The following is a 22,787-nucleotide window of genomic DNA, read 5'->3' on the forward strand; positions in this document are numbered from 1 at the left end:
CTTTATTTTAACAGCTTTGGAAAATAACAAACTAATAATTAAACTAAACCTAGGCACAAATAATCCGAAAACAGGATAATCTGGGCCCGGATAATTGAGAGTTTACTGCATACAAGTGTGTACACATACACACACAAAAAAAACACACACACAGAGTGTGCAAATTGCTAGTTCCTGAATCAACCTTCTTTGACTTAACTAGGGTTTTTCGAGTGAGGAGAGGGGAAGGGGGGGGGGGAGAGAAACCAAATAACTTTAGTTGTTTTCATAACCAAATGAACTTACACTTACAAAATGTTCAGTTGCTTTGATCCAAAGTGATTGAACTGTTAACTCTCATATAGCACAATTAAAATACCAATTTCTCTCATAATCCAAATCATTTTATTGAAATCGGCCAAGGAAAATTCCTTTTACTAGCAACAAATTCGACATATAAATCACAACATAAGCAATGTGTTCCCCCATGATATTTCAGTATTTCCTGTCATTTTCAGGTTTTTTTCCATGTTTTCCAGGCCTGCAGCAAAAATTTTTCACACGTAATAATTATTTGGCAGGTTGGCTTCCTTGCACAGACAGCACTTGCCTTTTGCAGGTATTGGCGCTTCATCTTCTTGGTGCCCGGGAGGTGGGTGTCGGGCTTGTCCTTCTTGTCGTCCCACAGGGGCAGCAGCTCTTCGTACAGTCCCTCCGACCAGTCGATGCCGGTCACCGGCAGCAAGTGGTCGTTCAGCTCCCCGACCCGGTGCAGCAGCTCGCACATCTTCAGCGCCACCGAGCGCTTGGCCATCTTCCTCGAGTTCATTGGCTTGCCCTTCAAGGAAAAAACAGTTCACATCTCGGTACAGATAGAGTCTTTAAGGGGCCCGCCTAGTCAGGGGTGTATTTGTTAGTGAAGTGCTCGCTGGTGCTTCTAGAGTAACACCTCTCAATGTATGGCTCTAAACTGGCACGCAGTCTTCTCATTGTGAACAGGGCGACTACGAACGTAAAGTGTGGGTCGCCCCAGCCGGACATTTATGAACATGTATTATTGTTTAATGGTATTTTATCACACTGAGCTGTGTTAATTTTCTTATAAGGTCTGGTAATTTTTTATAATTTTATTTCTTTTTTTTAAATTACAAAAAAATTTAATATTAGAAGGTAAGGCATATAAGACTGTTACACATTTTTTTTTTCTGTTGAGAAAATTTACATATTATTTAATGGCAATGTTATGATTTTATGACAGCCCAGTAATTGCCATAGAATTTTGAGTGATGTGCAGTTTGTTACCACACACTGTAATATTTTACCATATATAAATCATTATACTAAATTCCACGGTGCTGAACAAAAACCATTAAACATAAAATTGCAGGCTTGTACTACTGTGGTCAGACACTACAGTACTTACTTCAACTGTCTGCCTGACAGGGCAATTGATGGGTAGCTGCAGGATGCAAGTCCGTCTATCTTTGCTAAGGTACCAGTACGGAGCAAGCACTGTGAACTTGTCTTGTGGCAAGCTCGAGCAATATCTATGAAACAAAACACTTTTTTAGATATTAGCTACATAAGAAACAACCAAATATATTGTGACCATAGGGCGATTTTACTAATTTGTCCAATTGAGATGGTGCAACTACGAAAATCGGTTTCGATTTGAAAGACCCTGGGTTCGAATCCAAGCCCAGTCATATTGATTTGGGTTTCCCATGCATTTCTGACATCACTGCAGGCAAATATAAAAAAGGTTCCTTGCAATATGTCCTAAAATTCGTGAATTCTGTTGTAAAGTACATACTACTGTTTTAACAACCTCATTGAGAAAAAAAAGGCAAATGAAATAAATTAATACAGGTTGTTAACAAATTGTGTGGCATAAATTTAATGGGTGACAAAACTAGGTAATTTTTTTATTTTTTATTTTTTATTTTTTTTAAGAAACACATGTCCGGAAACGAAACCTTGCTAAGTTACATGTACGAACAGTAACGTGCAAATCTTAATTTGGCAATCTTCAGGGCACCACTCGAGTGCACCACACGATCATAGTGCAGAGACGTTCAAATGCTCCACGGGAAGCAGGCAATGAGCCAGGCACAGGCATGTGAAGGCACTACTTCCACTTGGCTGTAGAAGTGGTTTTCAACACATGGCCCATGGTCCACTTGTGGCACTTGTGACACACTCCAGTCAGCAGACAATGTTTTAGAAGGCGTTATTTTTCTTACAACCTCCACAAGAACAAGGTGGACTAAATTCTAACATTTATGTATTGTGGTTCCCTAATAGATTTTCCTTTCGTTACATTTGGATAGGCTAACTCTATAGCCCGTCCCACTCTTAGATTGCAGTACACGGCTTATGGCGCGCGCTGTTGCCAAATCTCTAACCCATTACGAATTTCAGGAGATGCGTGTATTTGTAATTTGGATCGAACAAGAAGCATTTTAAGAAATCATATCGTAATTTATAATATTTTATACTATTACACATATAAAATTGTAATAATACCACTTTTATGTAAATTTCAAATAAAAACTACCTATTGTAGACGAAAATTTCTTATAGTTTTCTTTTCTGTTCTAAAAATCCCATATATATATATATATATATATATATATCACATTTTCATGGGCCCGATAAATGCCGTATGTTTGGACAAGTCATGTCCAAAATGATAAATAAAAAACAGTAATGGAAATTCTCGGTCGAGTAAGTTATGGGAAAAATCCGAACAATTGGTTCGAAATGGGGAAGATTTTTTGAAAAACAGAAAAATCGCAACAACTCCCATAATATGAATAATATCGAATCCGTTTTAACGTATGATAACTCGGATTACCTAATGCCGAAAAATGTTTTCTAAATACATTTTTGATACGACCAGCCATAACTGCATGGGTTCGAAAAAAATTTTCACCGGACAAAAAAACGTAACTGCCTTAGTAGACACCTTATCAAATCTGTTTAAATTGTTTGTAATAATATCATAGTTATTTTCCAAAACTTTGTCTAAAACAATGTTTGATAAGATGCTTGGTGTTGAGAAGGATAGAAAAGTAATTCAAAATTTTGTACCATGATCGCTATTGAATTCCTTCGTATTTATTTCATACATTTTACATATTATGTTCAAGAATCGATTATAATATTTTTTGTTGACTAAGGAAGCCATGTATTTGAAATTGCTTGTAGGACAGAACCCCACTTATCTAAACACACGACCCTGTTTCCTCTTACGACGGCAGCGCGCGCTCTTGTACTGATAAGACACATCTTTAACAGCTATTTCCACGGAAACTGTAGAAGCAATTGAGATGGGGCTGCTTTTAAAAACTAATTCAATTCATTGTGAACATTTTTCTCGCTTTCGTCCCCCATCTATCTTTAATAGAAAAAAATTTTTCCGCGGGTCAACTTTTTGATGTTTCAGTTTGTGAGAAAATGCATTTCAATATATTTAAAAAATTATTTAAGTGAAACCTGTACAGTTTTTGTCTTAACATTTGTTCGGTGGCATCCTAAGGCATTAATGTACTAATAAAAAAAATCTGAATGAAATACACATGTAGGTTTTCTTTTTTTGATGTGAAACATATCGGAATACTTCAAAACAGTTCGCAGCGAATAAGTTATGTTTTTTAATTTTTTCGGACACTTAATTCAAAATAAGCATTGCCTGATGCGTATTTTGATTCTATACAATATGAAAAAAAGCTTGGTCCAAAAATTAAAATTTTAAATTTCGTTTGATATTTGGCAACAACGCACGAAGAAACAAGGACAGTGCTAACGGCAATCGGTGTGTGTTAGAGAGAGAGAGAATGCGCCCATTTACTTCCACACTGCAATCTAAGAGTGGGATGCTCTATAGTACTAAACAATTCAATTGATATAAAATGTCTGAAGTTTGGAACCATGTCTTTTTCCCAAAATGTTGTAACCTTTTTAATTTTTTCTATGCGAAAGGCTTCATTTGAGTCTGACATAACAACAAAATAACAAACATTTCGTCCTGTAATATTCAGTTCACTTTGTACTTTATAATAGTAGTAATTATATCAGTAAAGTTGCCTTACGCGAGCATTTTTGGTAGTCTTTAGGGGTTGACCGGTTATTTTTTGGCCCCACTGTAGTACAATTTTGAACTTAAGATATTATTTGAGGCTAATTACACTTCACAAATTCCTATGTGAATAACAAACAACATGTTTTCTAATAAATAAATAAAAATCACTGAATTAGTCAAATCTCACAACATAATGCCGTATTTATTCAGTACTTAAATTAAATATTATATTATGTACTTTTAGCACTTAAGTAAGTTTTCTGTTAAATCCCTGCTTGATACTCATTCATTTTTCGGTTCTCCTCAGCTGTGAACAGAACGGGCAAAAGAATGTAGCGGCAACAATGCGGGGTCGTCTGCTACCTGCCATGTCACCCTTCTGTCAACAACAGTTCCCATACATTCTAGTAAGCGAAAACAGAAATGTTGTTTAACCTGGAACAGAGTTTTATAACTCGACCAAGAAAATAACCATAATATCAAAACACACAAAGCAATCTGTAAAACATTTTTTTTTTACCTTTAGCCTACAATATTGGAAGTATTTCTACTTCTTTTCATTCAAATCTGTCGAGTTTGTCATCACATGAATTCACTATAATAAAGAAAATAATTATTTTTTCTATAACGCAATACTCTGAACCAATTTTATCTATTGGAGCCTTTAGAGAAAATACTTCATAAAAATAATACATTTAGCATTTTTTATTATCATGCATAAAAGAAAAAAATTTCTTTTAATTAACGATACTGACTGACAGCTGTTTTGGCTAGGTCCTTTATTTTTAGTGTGAAGCGAGCGCCGCTTCTATCACGTCATCGCCACGTCATAGCCTTCCTTCCCCTCTCCCTCCTTACCCTCTCTTCAGCTGAGTGTATTGTTCCCCCCTCCCTTTTATCTTAGGTAAACCCCCCCCCCCCCCCCACGATTGGCGATCGCCACGCCATCTATGCGAGGGTATAAATTAATGTGTTCGTGGGCCCTCGGGTCTCTTCTGTTAAGTTTTGGTTAGGGGCAGCAGCGGTCTTCTCCGGCACCGGAACCAGGCTTGTTCAACCATTTAATTTGTTTTGTAACTCGTAAATTCTTGATTGACTTTCGTGCGGCTAGCCCCGTGTATTCTTTACTTGGCTTGTTTTTTTAACTTATCCTGTTTGTTTGTCCCACCGCACTGTCCAGTAATGTAAATTCATTGACTAACTATCGAAATGAGTAAAAATTTTAAATGCCTGACTGCACCCTTTCAAAGTTATTTTTGCCTCGTTGTTTATTTTGGAGTTAAGTTTTTATGCACATCCATATATTTTTTACATATTGTTTGCTGTAGGTATTTCTTTAAATCGTAAATACGTTATGAAGGGATTGTTCTACGGTTCTAGAACTGGGCTTATACAAAGGTTTTATCAGTACTACAAGTGTCAGAGAAAGAGACAGATAATGCCTGTGCATAGGAAAGATGCGTGAGTCTGTCACATTGTTTGTACATATTTATATAAAACAGACTAATAGTTTACTGTGCATTTTTGTGATTGGTTGAAAGAGAAGTGCAGCCACGGAGTCAGTCAGCGTCTGTATGAGGTACTGAGAGGTCGCATGTCAGGCGGTGGCTCAGATTAAATGAAGACTGCAGAGGCAGAGAATTTCTTGGCTGTGGTTAGGGCTCTACCATTTACATTCAACATCTTTTTGATTTTTGGGAACTTTTCTTAATTGAAAATATCACCACAATCATAATTAACAACCCACAACAATGATAAGAGTAGTTTTGTAATTGTTCCGAGGTCGAAATCCTTCGGATGTGCCTCAAGTTAAAAGCAACTACTGGATTTACTTGCAAACAGTACAGTAGAACCTCAATCATACGTTCCCGTTTCATACATTTTCCCGTGTCATACGCATATTAATTTTGGTCCCGCCGAAAGTACTATATTTACAATGGTTTACTTTCCCGGAACATACACTTATAAAATCATTAATTTCCCGTTTCATACGTTTTTACAAAGCGGAAAAGTCCTAAAATTCACAATTTTTTTTGTTATATTCCTCCTGATAAACTACGTTTTAACGCTTTTATTTTGAAAAACGTTCATTGTTTACCTTTGCAAACGTAAGAAAATAACTTTATCCTACCATAGATGTGGATAGTATCAGGAAGACTGTTCACTTCACTAGTAGCATCTATGGCCAGCACCAAGCGAGACTAGTGGCGCAAACTAGCAATGATTATTTAAATGGTGCACGCGCTTTACCAAGGCACGGATCTCATGTTTTGTGCATTCATTAATCTTTGAACTGAATATACCCGTTTGTTATTGTTTTCTTACGATTGGATTGTTTTGTATTTTATGTTTCTCAAGCTAAAATTTTATTGAAAATTGTTCTGTTGCATAAAGTTGTTTGTAAAATGAAACAAACAAGTTAAAATTTCTGATTTTCTTTTTACAATAGCCTAATTTTTTTATTTCTATTTTAGGCTTGGTGACTTTCCCCCCCCTCCAAGAAAGGACTTCATAACATGTTGTAAGGCCACTGTTTCTCATGTCAGCTTTACTCGATTATGGACTGTATTTTACATTTCTGGTGGTTTTATTATATGTATATATAATGATGAATTCATATATTTCATTAATATAATACAATTATTTACACATTATGTATTTAAGTTTAATCTGACATTGTGCTGATATGCTAGATTGAAAACAAATTTTATTATTGCCATTCCCTTTTCATACACTTTCCCGCATCATACACCATTTTTGTGCCCTCCGTTGAAAAGTGTATGACAGGGGTTTTACTGTATATAATTTTCAACTTTCAGTACCTTTGAACAATAGATTTATGTTTTGGAGTCTGTGCAGATCCTTTGTGATCATTTGTATTTTCAACGTATATTTGTTTTCGTGGTCGGAAGATGGCGGCCAATGAGACTTGTGAATTTTCATAAATGATAAATAAAAACAGTAAAAATCAGTCTGTCAGAGAGACTTTAATTCAGTAATCATTCACTGACAGTAACATTTATTTTAAGGACTTAAATTATTTTTTTCCACATTCAATCAAACTGTTTAATTTTTAATGTATGTGCAATCTAGACCATTGTGAGCTAGCCGGAGGTCTGGAGTGCTGCATGGTCTTTAGGTCCGGGTGACAAAAATAAATTACATAAACAAATAAAATATTAAAAATTGTTTCACAGTTTTAAACAGGTTGAACAGTTTTGCAATGTGTACTTTATATTCAAATATAACCTTTGAATAGTGTGAAAGGTAAGCGGGCTATGTAGCAAGCTCGAACGCAGCTCTGCGGCCTGCATTGGTGACTTAATATAATGTGCGCGCCGCTGCCAGTAACAAAAGTGAAGCTGCCCGTCTCTAACCACAGCCTGAGCTGGCGTGTTCTCAGGTTGTCACTCGAGAGCTTGTGTCTGTCTGCAAGACCCAACAGTGTGAACTATTTGTACCAACTGGGCAAATTACTTACACAAACGTTCGTCAGATGCCAGGACATTCAATTTTAAGGCTATCCGGTTACCTAGCTTTTACCCTTCCTTGATTTGGCATTCCTGCCACCCATTAAATTTATGCCCTGAAATTTGTGGACAAACTTCACACTAAACAAGAGTACAGGAGCCTGAATAAAAAGAGCTTCTGAGGGTTGGACACACCTGTTGACCAGCGATATTGCCGATGTCTGGGTCACCTTCGCACTGCCTGGGCCATCCACGTAGTACGGGTCCAACTCCTGCTCGTACAACTCGCTTTCAATATCTGCTTCCTTTGGTTCTTGGCGGGCTTTGGTGCGGCCAACTAAAAGCTTCACAGCAAAACAATACAACTCTTAACATTGATGTCATGGGGATTTACGTCTACATTGATGATTGGATGTGTATGTGCTTGGGCACCACCACCTGAATGGACACGTGGACCTGGCTAGTGACTCTGTCCCTGGGTCGTGATGTGGCCCTTTGTGATTGAAAATGTACCATCATAATGCATGATTCACCCAATTTGGTTAACTACAAATCCGTAGGTTGGTGACAAAATGTTTTATTATAAATAGAGAAGAATATATATTTTTCATCAATGCACCCCACTCCAAACATTACATGGGCCCAAGTGGTGTTGTGATCAGATCCCTAGCCTTTATATGAAGATATTTGGGCTATTTCCGGTGGGGTCAAACCCGAATTTTTTATTATAATTGGGAAATACAGATGTTTTCATAAACCGCTGAGTTTTCTTGGTGTTTTTCCTAAATTAAATAAGTTTTAAAAGATTATCACTACTGCAATGAAACATATATTAAGTTATAACAAATTTTCCAGCTTTCTACAAATTTTAGTTTAAAAAAACCACAATCTATATAGTTTTCACAATAAGTATAAAAAATTAAAATTATCTGTCCCAAAATTTAATAGTTTATGTATGCTGTGTGTTTAGGTGAATCAAATAACAACTGAACCTAACGAAGTACTGAAAATGTTACAAAAACATAATAAAATTATTAATGTCAATATTTTATACATTAAGAGGGTACGGGCCTGCAATGCTACAACTGAAGTAACTACATTTGAAAGATGAACACATTATAATTATTGTCTATACAGAAAATTGATGTTGTGAAAACCCTGAAACCCTATGACATGGATTTTCTTTTTCTCTGTTAAATGTGTAAGTATACAGCATTAAATAAACAGTCTTAAAATATAGTATGAAGAATTTTGCTCTGTCTATCATGCTTTAAGTATACTATAAAGCTTAAATGAACTAAACATTCCCGAAAAATCCCTATTTCCTTGGTTACACACACACACACCTACAAACACCTCACACATATACACCAAACCCACCCCCCACCCCAAAATGCATTAACACACCACCCCCACCCAAACACACATATACACCACCCCCAAACATACATACACACACACCCATTCCCACACACACATATACACACTACTCCCACCTCCACACATACACACTACTCCCCCCACACACACTTATACCCCCCCCACACACACATACCACCACACACATACACCAACCCCCTCACACCCATACACACCACACCCACCCCCAACCCCCACACATCTACCCCACACACATTACACACCACACCCAAATCCCCCCCCCCCCCACACACACACAAAAGGCATAAGGTAACTGCCCCAATTGCAAAATAATTTTCAACTGACTTTACAGCATTATAATCATTTCTGATTAAGTAGTTTGTTTGTTAAGTGTATCATTTAAAGAACTTAAAAAGAAAGGAAATGAACTAACCTTTTGCAGGGCTTGTTCGATGGCTCTGTATTTCGAAAGCTTGGTAGTAAAGTTTCGTTGGTCAGTTTCACACACCATCATGTAATATTGGCTAGTCTTGTGCCTTGCCCTTCCCTTTGACTGTACGTACGATCTGTAGTTTTCCGGGTAGTCAAACTTCACTACCATGTTGCACTGAGGGATGTCAATTCCCTCCTCCAGGACAGATGTTGAGAACAGAACATTTATTTCATTCTGGTTGTACCTGTAAACCCAGATCACATAAAAACTGCAAATAAATTACACTAGATAAGCATATTACAATACTCTTAACATGAAAATCAGAGTACATTCAATTTTTAGAACTTAGAATAGGAGCTTTACAAATGGTTTTCAAGTAAAAAAATTATGGCCACCATGTGTAGTTATAGTGAAATTTAACAGAGATTAACTAGGGATGGGCCAGTCAAATCTTCAAATACCATCAAATCCTTAGTATTCAAAGGATTCAATATTCAAGAAAAAAAAATTAAAGAATAATATTAGAGGAAATACAGTAAATTAAAAATTCAACACTGATAACATCTGATGGTTACTGGATCAATTTTTCTCTTCGTACCTTGAATGTTACCACTCCCGAAGATATTGTACTTTCAATGTAATTATATAAATATAATTAAAATATATATTGATTCTGAAAACTTAGTTCATGAATAAAACATTTAACACATTCGAGTCTGTTGCTTATGACTGGTTTAAATCACTGAATACTAGGGGTTTTCATGGTTTTCCATTTTTTTTTATTTAAATAACATATATGGTACTTAAAATACTTTTTACATGATAAAAAACTTTAGATTTTACAATTTTTAATACAATTTAAAACATGATTTTATCTCTTTTAGTTACTGATAATTTATTTTTTATAATAAACTATGTTTTACATAAATAAAAAAATTTCTCATACACACTTCATACTATTCATTGCTATGATTTTTATTTAAATCCAGTTAAGTTAACATTTCTTTCACATTTCCAAATTAATAACAATATATGAATACGTAAATAATTTTTATTTGGTTATGTTTATGAAAATTTTGATTTAGTATGGAACTTTTGGAAGCACCCTGGCACGCACAGAGCAAAGCCACAGTCTTTGCACCACCAACGAGTTTCCTTCCTCAGCCGTTTTCCACTGTTGGCTTTGCCTACATCGGAACATACTTTACAGTATCTGGTAGGGTTGAGTTTTTTTTCGGTTGGTGGAATTTTCTTCGGAAAATGTCGAGCAGACAATCGATCTGTGGATGAGGATGATGATGATTGAATGTCTGTATCGGTAGCACCATATGAAGCCAGCTGGTTCCCGAGAGCTCTCATGAAGTTTTCCAAACTTGTTTTGTTGCCATCAGCCCTGGATTTTTTGAACAAAATGAATGAATTTATGATTGACATCAAAAAAAGGTGGAAAAAAATTATTTTCCACCATTTCATAGATTTTCTTTGAAAGGGGTAGTAACTGAGTAATTGATCAACATGATCAACACCAGTTTTGTTTATATTGTAGTCAAGTACAACATCGGGTTTGGTTTTAGCAACTAAGCCACCTCTACCTCTTACAGTGACTTCACTGCATGTGGCTTTGTGCTTTGTGGAGAGGCAGTACACATCACGTGTGTCCTTCCACTTTACAGCCAACAAAGGACCGCACCTGCGAAAAATTGCTTCACCTCTTGCAAGTTCTTTGCATTTCAGTTCAGGTGGCAAGCCTTTGCGGTTTTTTTGTACCGTACCCACAGCCAGGGTTTTTTCATCCCATAACTTATAGAATAATGTAGGACTTGAATAAAATCTGTCCATGTAAATTGTGTGCGCCTTATGAAAATAATCATGACACAATCTCCGGACAAGACTCTCAATAGAGTTTTCCACACTTCCAGCACCACCAGTATAAACCTCACAGTTTAGGACATATCCTGTATTGGTGTCACAAAGAATATATAACTTTATACCATACTTATGAGGTTTATTTTTTATATAAACGCGGAAGTGTAAACGTCCTCGAAAAGGACACATTCCTTCATCAATTGTCAGGTTTTCTGATGGATAAAGACAGGCCTTACATTGACGGACAAAATGATTGAAAAACGGCCTGACTTTATGTAGAGGGTCGTGATTTTCTTGTCCTCTTGGTACGTAAGTAGCATTGTCATTTATGTGTAACATGAATAATATTGACCGGAATCTGTCTCTGCTAAGGAGACGCCCAGGAAATGGAGTGTGCATTATGTTGTCATTTGACCAATAATCTGTTATCTTGGGTTTCCTGACCAAGCACATGTGAATGATCACTGCAAAGAAGTAATATATTTCTTGAAGCTTGACCGTAGTCCAACGCTGCCACATTGAATTTGGTTTCAATTTTTTTGCCCGTTTCATTTTGTCAATCATGGTACCTGCATATCGATTTGTTTCAGTCTTTATATTTTTTATGACGTCTGTGCCAAAAAATTTAGAGAAACAGGTAAGTTCATCGGAAGTTTCATCAATGTCGATAAGAATGCCAGATGCTTCCTCAAAAACAGGCAGCTGTGGTTGGTTGTCCATTGATACCCAGCGATTGACTCCAGGTTTTTCATTTGCTAGTAATCGTGTTCTTGTATTGGAATCTGAAACGAAAATCATATGTTTTTTACATTTACAGGCTTGTCTATGCAGTTAGGATCACGAAGGGAAATGATATTACAGGCTTGAGGCGTGACTGAAGGCGGGGGAAATATTAGCCAGAATGCTAGCCTAGCATGAGGCTGGGAAAGAAAATCAGCTCGCCTCTGAGAACAGAGGCTGAGGGCCTGGCCGTAAAGAAAATAATATGAGGGGAAAAAAAAATAATAATATTTCCAAAATATTTCAGATTACAAAATTTTTTAAATAAAACGTGCCTAGATACTTAATACACGGCACATACTTCCCCCCTGAAAGACGGAGTCAGGGTGGCCCACTTGCCACCAAAAACCTGGGTTCCAGAAACTTACCCTGTACCAGGATCTACTGTAGTAAACTACTTACAATGGCTAACAATTCTTACGTGTCTAAATAACGGCTAAAACTTACAGATAACTTATTGAATTAGGGGCGCCCCTATAAACTAGACAACGTAATGTAACACTTCTTAACCTAAATTTCTTATAAACTAGTACCATGGATTTTTTATATTACCTATGATTATTACCTAGGTTTTTTTGTTATATCAACACGTTAGTTGAGTATGGCATGCCGTAGTAGGAACGCTGTTCCTTGTAGAAAGAAACACAGTGAAGAGTGCCCTCATTTTAGGTTGGGGTGTACTTTCTTCAACTGAGAAATGTGCGCGCGCGCGCGATATTCGCCGGAACTGGGGTCGGCTAACGCGACCGTGACTGGCGTGAGGTATCGCTGGATCTGCCAGGGGCCATTCCAACGATATGAAAGCTTGGCTGACCTCTTGTCGATCGCCTTGCTGAGTGTGTGTGCTCTGCACAACACTAAATCTCCTACTCTGTAGGGATTGGGATAGCGTTTTTTGTTATATTTTTGCCTGCTTGCCTCGTGGGCCAAGTTCAGGTTTTTACGAGCTCTACTCCAGACTTCCTTAATGTTCCTGGGGTCGTCTGGTAGTAACTCTTTTAACGTCCATTGTTTAGAGAGTGGGGTGTTGGGCTGGTACGTAAACATGAGTTCAAACGGAGTTGTTTTGTGACTCTCATGTCTGGCGGAATTGAAAGCCATTTGCAACCACACGAGATTGGAATCCCACCTATCCTGCGAGTTCGCATGGAATGCTATCAAGGCAGACCGGAGGTTTCGGTTGAAACGCTCCGCATGCGAAGGCTGGGGGTAGTAGGGAGTCGTGGTCACGTGCTGAATGCCGTGTGAAAAACACATGTTTTTGAACTGAGTCGATTTAAAGTTTGTGGCATTATCGGAAACAATAATGGAAGGTACCCCGGATATTTTGAAAATATAATTTTGGAGGGCTCGAATGGTGATTTCGGCCGTGGCTCTTCTAACAGGGATTAGCCACACAAATTTTGAGAATGCATCTACGCATACTAGAAGCATCGAATTTCCGTCTTTTGACCTTGGGAAGGGTCCCACAAAATCTATGAAAAGCTTTTGCATGGGCCTTTCGGCCACGTCAGAACTTAAATAGCCGAACTGGGTCTGCTGCGCAGGCTTACTCAATGCACATAATTTGCACAATTTCACCCTTTGCGTTATATCCTTGTGCATTCCGTCCCAGATAAAATTCCTGCGAATGTTTTCAATTGTTTTGAAAATTCCTAAGTGTGCGCCCAAAGGTGACGAGTGGTAATATTGAAAAACCATGTCCCTGAGATTCTGAGGTAGGGCTATTCTGAAATTTTTTGCTAGTTGTGTCCTTCTGTAAAGTATGCCTTTTGAAAGTTTGTAATATTTTGGAGGTGAGCCTGATTTTATTTGGTTAATTATGTCGGACAATTGTGGGTCAGAATTTTGATTTGATTGTATGTCGGAAAATGCTAGAGGAAAATCTGTTAACAATGCGTGGCAGGACATAGGATTGTTTTCCTGAATCTCGGAGTTGGAAGGATTCTCGAACATTCGAGAAAGAGTATCCGCCACGATGTTCTGTGAACCACGAATATGCTGGATTTGAAATTTCAGAGAAGCAATCTTGACAATCCAGCGTCCTAATTTACCTAATTGCTTGGGGTGAGCCAAAAGCCAAGCAAGGGCCTGATTATCGGTTTCCAGCAGAAATTCTTTGTGTTCCAAATAGGGCCGGAACTTATCTATGCCGAAAACTACGGCAAGGCACTCAAGTTCGTATACCGAGGAGGCTTTCCTCTCCTGGTGTGTTAGGGTGCGGGAGGCGAAAGCTATTGGTTGCCTGCAGCCATCGAATTCTTGTGACAACACGGCCCCAATGGCCACACTGGATGCATCGGTTTGCAAAATAAACGGTTTACTGAAATCAGCCATTCTAAGTACTGGAGGGCTAGCTATTGCATGTTTTAGAAAATCAAAAGCTTTGTCCTGTTCTGGACCCCAACTGAAAACGGAATTTTTTTTACGTAGAGCATTCAGTGGTGCTGCATGCTCAGCAAAATTGGGTATGAATTTGGCGTAAAAATTTGCCATGCCAATAAACCTGGAAATGCCCTTAGCATCTTTAGGGGGTTGGAAATCCTTTATCGCTTGTGTGCGATTAGGGTCAATGGTTACTCCTCGACTTGAAATCAGGTGTCCGAGGAAAGAAATTTCCTGCACTGCAAATTTCACCTTCTTTGTATTAACAGTGAGTCCGGATTTACGTAGGCGCTTAAGGACTTCTTGCAAATGAGCCATATGCTCTTCAAAGGATTCTGAATAAACAACAACGTCATCAAGATAATTAAACACAAATTTGAATTTCAGATCGCCGAAAATTTGGTCTAGAAGGCGTGTTAACACTTGGGCGCCTGTGGCTAGGCCAAAGGGTACTACCTTGTATTGATACAGATTCCACGGAACGCAGAAACTTGTGACGTGTTTTGACTCTGGTGTTAGTGGTATTTGATGATAGGCCGAATTTAGGTCAAAGACGCTGAAAAATTTGGCTTTACTGAACCAGTGACATGCCGAATTTAGGTCTGGTAATGGCGTCATCTCTACTTCAATTTGCCGATTTACGCGGCGGAAATCGACCACCATGCGGTGACCTTGGCCTTGGTCCTTGGGTACTAAAAATGCCGGGGAGGCGAAACTGGAAGTGGAAGGTTCGATAACATCTTTGTCTAATAAATTTTGTATGTGATCCCGCATTATCTGCATTTTAGGTCCTAATAATTGGTAAGGGTGACACCTAACTGGGGTTTTGTCCAAAAGCTTAATTTCATATTGGGTGAGATGGGTACGCCCTAATTTTTCACTCAAAACGTCGGGAAAGTTACTGCATAACTTCTCTATTTCTCGTTTCTGTTCAAAGTTAAGATGGGTTAGTGAAATGTTATTATCACCTTTAGCCTCTGTGTGAATGGCATTTACTTTGCTCTGACATTTTGCGTCCGGTGACACAAAAGAAACAAAAACTTGGTTGTTAAATTTAAAGTGAATTCTTCGTGCTTTCAAATCAATTATCATGCCTGTTTTTGCAATAAAATCGGACCCAAAAATTAAATCTGTGGCCAAATCATCTGCTACTAAGAATGGGAAAGACCAAGAAAACAAATCGATTTTTACTTTAACAAAAACAACACGATTTACCTTCAAAGGCTGTTCAGCAGCTGTAAAACATTTTATTTTTATTGGCTCTACCTTTTGAATCAAACGGTCTTGTTGTAATTTCCTGAATAGCTGACCTGACACGAATGATCGCACGGATCCAGTATCTATTAGGCCTGGAACTTCTTGTTTTCCAATTATTGTGTTGGCGTAGGGCAAAACTGTGGGTATATTAGCTAGAATATTATGACATGTTCTTTTGTCCGTGGTTCGCGGACAATTACATTGTCTGCACATAGGCCTAAACGTGTTACAGTTTTCCGTTTGCTTGTCTTGACGAGCTTTGTCTTTCTTAGCTCGCCTTTGTTTCTGTTTTCTTCTTTTATTTTTTCCTCTGTGTGGGGAAGTGGTGTTCTGTTGAAATTTTTGGTCGTGTTTGGCATTAGGTTCGGTGTGAAGGGAAAAATTTCTAACTGTTGTTTGGGCGGCTGGCTCAGAAAGAATTCTTTCTGGCCAGCGATTTACACGTTTTTTGAATCACGCGAATTTTGATAGTTTGGGCGATAGTTTTTTGCGCGACACTGTTCAATGTAGTGCCCGGGTCTTTTGCAGTACCTGCAGACAGGTATCCGTTCCTCTTTATTTTGAGGCTTATCGACTTGTTCATTGCTGTTTTTGTGTTGCGAATTTTTGTTATAATACTGCTGTTTATTTTCTGTTACTCTGGTATTGTTGTGGGCGTAGACATTAGCTTCTCTATTTCGCTGGTGGTCTGCGTATTCTACATTCGTGTTGGAGATGCACAAGCGATCAAGCTCGGCAAAATTTTGCGGTCGGGCCTGAAAAACTGCTCGCGATCGTTCCTGCGGGTTAATTCCATCTAGGATGTTTGAGACTATCTCACTCTCAGATACTCGCAACCGAAGAATTTGAGCGGCTAGTTTGATGTCTGCTATGTAATTAGGCAAGGCTTCATTTCTTTGTTGTAGCCTGTTGTACCATTCCAACCTGATGTTGGTCATCAAACGGGCTGGAATAAAATAATTTAGAATGTCCTCATGAAATTTGTCAAAAGAATAATTTTGCTCAATGGCGAGCGTCACTCGCTCGCTCAAGGGTGGTTGTGTGAAGGGGAAAATAACTTCTAGGAGTTCCCTGTCTGGAAGGTTTGCCTTTTGTTTAATTTTGAACAAGTTCTTTAGGAATTTGATTAGACTCTTGGGCTCCAACCCTGTGGTTTCCTGAAAATTAGCCAGCAGTCTTTCGACGGGATTAGGTATCTTGGCGTAAAAACTACCTCCAGTTGTTTGATTGAAGGTAGGAACCACAGGTACTGGGTTCGGTGCTAGATTAGCGGCGTGAGGTGTGACTGGCGGAGGTTGAGTTTGGTTTTGAAGTTGGTATACCTGCGGGCCCAATGGCAGGTATGTGGTGGCGGGGCTGGGGTAAGGAAGTTGTGATTCAATCCTGCCACCAGGGTGCACAGGGGCTGGTTGTGGTAGCGTAGCTGCCAGGGTGGAAGGAAAGGCTGTCAGTGGCGAAACTGACCTTCCACTGGTCGAGGAGGTGGGAAGGGCTTCCTGGGAGGTATGGAGGGATGTGAAGGCTGACCGGAATTCATGATAGGGGTTGAAAATGGCGGGTGAGGTGGAGGGTAGGTATATGGGTTGGGGCATGTAAACAGGATGAGCTGAGAGCGAATGCGTAGGATAGGCGAAGGTGACATTGGTGCTCGGGTGAGTACCCGTCGCCATGACAGTCGCAGATGGAAAATGAGATGGTGTGAATGTCGAAGTCAATGCCCGGCGACGTGATGTCAAGGGGGGTGAGGGTGGTGGGGAGGGTGAAAGAGGTGGGGTAGGGACTGGGCTGCCTCCAGTGTGCATTTGTTTTAGGGGTTCCTGTACTTGACTGTCAGTTACTCCTCCTGCCACTGCCTCTACGGGTTCAAGTGTTCTTTGGTCGATTGCGGCTAGTTTGCTCCGCAATTGGAAATTTAGACCAGGAATCTGTTGCCTACATTTCTCGATCTCCTTTTGGTAGATCCCATTTAATTTTTTTGGTGGCTAGTATTGTGAGGTTGGTAAATCTCGTGCCAATATGACTCAAGCGAGTTAGCGCACGTAAGATGTTGTTTCTATTTGTCTCGTTTCGTACAGAATTAGTATAACTGTGGAGTTCCTGAAATTTACTACAAACACAGTTAAATTCCTCCAAAAAGTCCAAGTCAGCGAGATTAGTGACTTGTGGTTGAATTTCCTCGGCACACGCAGCTCGGAATCTTTTCCGGAGCGTGGCCACGTCACCGAGGCTTGACAACCCTCGAAATCGGAGTTCATACTCCAGCAAGTCACGGAGGAGATAATCCGGCGTGAGCATTGTGTCCCTTTCGTAGGTGGAGCTTGGTCCAGTCTTACGAGGACAGCAAAACATATACAAAAATTTACGTTGATTGGCCAACCAACAAACTATGGTTGAAACAAACTATGGTTGAAACAGTACATTAAATTCTACACAAGACACTCTTAATTTAACTTAGCTTAGCTTAATAATATCGTAGTTGCTCCGACGAGTCGGAAGTATGTGCCCAGAATACAGAAAGTTAACTATTTTTGCCGGCAGACGAATGAGTTGGTACGCCTGTCGGCGTCGCTCTCAGAGGTAAGCGACCTCTGGGACCTGCGTGAACAAGAAAGGGGGGGGGGGGGAGGTAGCCGACGTGCTATCACGCACGCGTGGCAAGATTACAGCTGTCAACAGACGCCACTGCCCTCGGCCGTCGGGCGAGGAGAAAAGGGGGGGAGGGGTGTCTGTGACCTTGTGCCTGTCACGTCCGGGGACGCGCGATGGGGGGGGGAAGGTCAGCTGGCTGGCTGAAAGACGTCTTGCACGCTACGCGCTACCTAAGTCCGCACGGGAATTTAAAACTCAATATAAATTTTAAAAATTTAACTCATTATAACTAGAGGGTGTACCAGCGATCAGTTTACAATATTATTACAAAATTATTATCATCAAAAATTAATTAAAAAAAATTTTGTACTTTTAATTTTAGTTTAGGTATGCTTATATTTTTCAGGTATGCCTATAGACCAAGGTAACCATGCTCTGCTACCAAGTTGTAACACCCCTCGTGCCTCAAAATAGAATTATTTGGAATTAATTAAAAAGCCTTGGAAACAAGCTGGAAAAAAAAATACGTTAAATGAAATGATTTACCAGAGGCGACACGAGGTGGGAACAAACACAATTTAGGAACTTCCTGTAACAAGCAAAGGGGAAGTTGGAGGATCGTTATAATCAATAAAATAAAAACTACACGATTAACTTGATCTATAGTTTCCCTGTTTTATTTGCCCTGATTCATTATCATGTTTCCATTATTTTAACATACACACAAAAGGTTTTAACAATTTTCAAAGATTAACAAAAGGAAAACGAAAATAGGCCGGCCTGTGCTTACTGAGAACAATTTACATTCGTAGTTTGACATATAAACATTTGCATTATGACTTTCACACCCAAAGTTTGATGGATTCGATTATTACATTGATAATTAGTTCTATTAGTTTTACATTTTCTTGAGAAAAACACTGGTCGCTGGTGGGTTGGTCATCCGGCTGAGATAGTACGTCGCTAGGTAAAGGGGAAATGTTGAAATTACATTACCACCCGGGGTCTTCAAACAATCACGTCGGGCGGTAGAAAGTTTCTTCTAATGTTTCTTCCCACGGAACAGGGAAGGGGGGGAGGCCACGAGATGAGAGTATCAATCTCTCCCGGTCATCGAACCCTGTCAAAACAGGGGAGTTGCCCAGCACGCTGCAGTCGTGGAGTCAGCCAGGCTCGGGAGCTCACGAATTGCGCGGCAGGACGGGATGATTTCTTCATAATAATAAATTTCAAAGAGAAAAATTTCTAAGGCAAATAACTAAACTATGCAGACAGACTAATCTACTAAAATGGACTTGAGGGATAGCATCCCTTATACAAGGCGACTACATATTCGTTAACGGTCGGATGAAATCTACCCGATTCGCCAATACTCGATGGAGGACTGTCTGCAGCCGCGACGCGAGTTGATCTGTCTCGCGGTAAACGGCGTCTCGTAATTAAAAAGTGCCCCCCGGATCTAACAGGTGGAAGGGGGGGGTGTCTGGCCCGCCGAAAAATACCGAACTTGCCCGAACGCAGGCGGAAAAAAAACTCTAGCAGGAGTTTTGAAGTTGGCCACACTGGGCGACCGTAGCGAACTCTGTCGAAGCAGGTCTGAGTTGAAAACAATCGACTCGACCACGGCGTCCATATAACTCAAGGCAAAGCAGGTGCTGCTCTCTGGCGCCCTAGAGGGTAGGCAAGCGGAGAAGTTCGCGAATTGGCCGCTAGGAAGCGCTTGTGATCAGTTTTGGCGCACTCGTTTTGCGAAGAGACCTTGGAAACGGTCACCGGTGTCCAGGGGGTTACGACCGGTCATTGGTCTTACTTGGAACTGAGAAGGGGGGGAGGTGGGGGTAAAATGCAACGCTGATGGGAAACTACGCCCCGTCGTGGCTACAGAGGGGCGAATATAACACTACGACGTGATGAAAAAGGCGAATCTCAGCTCGTCTCTGCAAACTGGTCGCCTGCAAGCTACAGGCTTGCCTTGCAGTTAGGATCACGAAGGGAAATGATATTACAGGCTTGAGGCGTGACTGAAGGCGGGGGAAATATTAGCCAGAATGCTAGCCTAGCATGAGGCTGGGAAAGAAAATCAGCTCGCCTCTGAGAACAGAGGCTGAGGGCCTGGCCATAAAGAAAATAAGATGAGGGAAAAAAAAAATAATAATATTTCCAAAATATTTCAGATTACAAAATTTTTTAAATAAAACGTGCCTAGATACTTAATACACGGCACAAAATAATGGGTTTAGAATAGCTAAATAATTGAAACTGTATGGGGTGGGGTGATGCACCTTACCAACATTACTAGTATTGAACCCCTGCCTTACCAAACTCCCTACGATTTGCAATTATAAGAAAAACCGGTATTAATGCCGCCAGAGGCACTGAGCCGTTTGGACTGTGTTACTTGTGTATCTCTATTAGTTACATTTAGCTCAAGTGTTTGTTCCCCTAATTATTACAGCAGCAAGCAAACAAAGTAAATCTCACTGTTTTTAACATACAACAACTTCTCAAAGGCAATGTTACACAATTCTACGACAGAGATATCTGCTGAAGACAACACATAAAACTTAACAAAGTAAATACTGCATTATAACTAGTTGGCTTGGATTTTACAAATGTAATATTTATGAAAGCTGGGTAACTTACCAGAAACGTTACTTGTGCTAGGTTTATCCGAGTGGTCTTGTCTATTCGCATTGCTCAGCTGCGCAATGTGGACTAGCGTCACATCGTCTTCATCTAAAAAATAATAATGTGACATTTACATTTACATGTAAGGCTCCAAGAGCTAATGTAAAATATCTACAATACACAAGGGAAAAAAATACGAACCACTATCAGTACCTGTATCAGGTGTCTGTGATGGACGAGCTTGTGAAAGTCCCGTTTTCTGTGTAAAACTGCTCTTCTGTTTCCTTATTTTTGCAAAATCTTCATCTGTAATAAAAAAACATCCTGGGTAAGATATGTACAAAAATAATAATTTTTATACATAGGTAAAACAAGTTTCAAGCTCATTCGGCAGGTTTTGAATAATTGCATACAAACCTGATGTGTCAGAATATTCAGACGATGGTTCATACAAAGAATCAGAACTGCAGTTATCAGCTTCTGAACCAGAAGAAGCATAAAATTCTTCATGTTCGAAAAATTCGTCACTCTCGCGCGATCTCTTTGCCATTTCTACTGCAACAAAACCGCGGTAATTCCCCTGGCACTATGAAACACGCCCGAAGCAGCTTCAAACGTAAAACAGTACAGCAGATGCCATCTAGCGGCAACCGATAGTACTACGACGACTGTGGAAAGAACGCCCAGCAATCCAAGCCCGTTTATCGCTCGAGCAAGCACATATTAGTCCATGAAAACGTGCGCTCGAGTGAGGCTCGAGCGCCGTTCATTGTATTAAAATACTATGCTCGAGCTGAGCTCGAACATGGACCCGAATGTGTTAAAGGGTTAAATGATTCAACACCATTGTTAACATTTTTAATTACTTGCATATTATTTTATTTTGGACTCTTGAAACCTATATTTCGAATCAAGGGGTATACTCTGGGATACGAATTTCAGATTCGGATAAAAAAAAATAGAGATTTGCCCATAACTAATTATAATACACATAATTGAAACATCTAAATTATGTGTTGCAAATAGAACTATTTAATAGTGCCCATGACTTCAATGGAATCTGAGAATGAAATTGTAACTCCCCTCGTGCCTCAAAATAGAATTATTTGAAATTAATTAAAAGAGCCTTGGAAACAAGCTGGAAAAAAAAATACGTTAAATGAAATGATTTACCAGAGGCGACACGAGGTGGGAACAAACACAATTTAGGAACTTCCTGTAACAAGCAAAGGGGAAGTTGGAGGATCGTTATAATCAATAAAATAAAAACTACACGATTAACTTGATCTATAGTTTCCCTGTTTTATTTGCCCTGATTCATTATCATGTTTCCATTATTTTAACATACACACAAAAGGTTTTAACAATTTTCAAAGATTAACAAAAGGAAAACGAAAATAGGCCGGCCTGTGCTTACTGAGAACAATTTACATTCGTAGTTTGACATATAAACATTTGCATTATGACTTTCACACCCAAAGTTGGATGGATTCGATTATTACATTGATAATTAGTTCTATTAGTTTTACATTTTCTTGAGAAAAACACTGGTCGCTGGTGGGTTGGTCATCCGGCTGAGATAGTACGTTGCTAGGTAAAGGGGAAATGTTGAAATTACATTACCACCCGGGGTCTTCAAACAATCACGTCGGGCGGTAGAAAGTTTCTTCTAATGTTTCTTCCCACGGAACAGGGAAGGGGGGGAGGCCACGAGATGAGAGTATCAATCTCTCCCGGTCATCGAACCCTGTCAAAACAGGGGAGTTGCCCAGCACGCTGCAGTCGTGGAGTCAGCCAGGCTCGGGAGCTCGCGAATTGCGCGGCAGGACGCGGATGATTTCTTCATAATAATAAATTTCAAAGAGAAAAATTTCTAAGGCAAATAACTAAACTATGCAGACAGACTAATCTACTAAAATGGACTTGAGGGATAGCA

At 39.5% G+C, this 22,787-nt stretch overlaps 1 protein-coding gene across 5 annotated transcripts in view; it reads right to left on the minus strand.

The window, feature by feature from the left end:
- The window catches only part of LOC134541907 (endoribonuclease Dicer-like), a 224,263-nt gene that overhangs the window by 116,290 nt on the left and 85,186 nt on the right, over positions 1-22,787 (minus strand). For all 5 annotated transcript variants that reach the window (XM_063385650.1, XM_063385649.1, XM_063385646.1 and 2 more), the window contains exons 9-12: positions 9,347-9,590; positions 7,729-7,877; positions 1,403-1,526; positions 590-817 (exon numbers count right to left, since the gene is read on the minus strand). In XM_063385650.1, coding sequence (XP_063241720.1) covers positions 590-817; positions 1,403-1,526; positions 7,729-7,877; positions 9,347-9,590 — 745 coding nt within the window. The remainder of the gene's footprint in view (positions 1-589; positions 818-1,402; positions 1,527-7,728; positions 7,878-9,346; positions 9,591-22,787) is intronic.

The sequence above is a fragment of the Bacillus rossius genome (genome assembly GCF_032445375.1).
Source record: "Bacillus rossius redtenbacheri isolate Brsri chromosome 4 unlocalized genomic scaffold, Brsri_v3 Brsri_v3_scf4_2, whole genome shotgun sequence".
NCBI classification, from domain to species: domain Eukaryota; kingdom Metazoa; phylum Arthropoda; class Insecta; order Phasmatodea; family Bacillidae; genus Bacillus; species Bacillus rossius.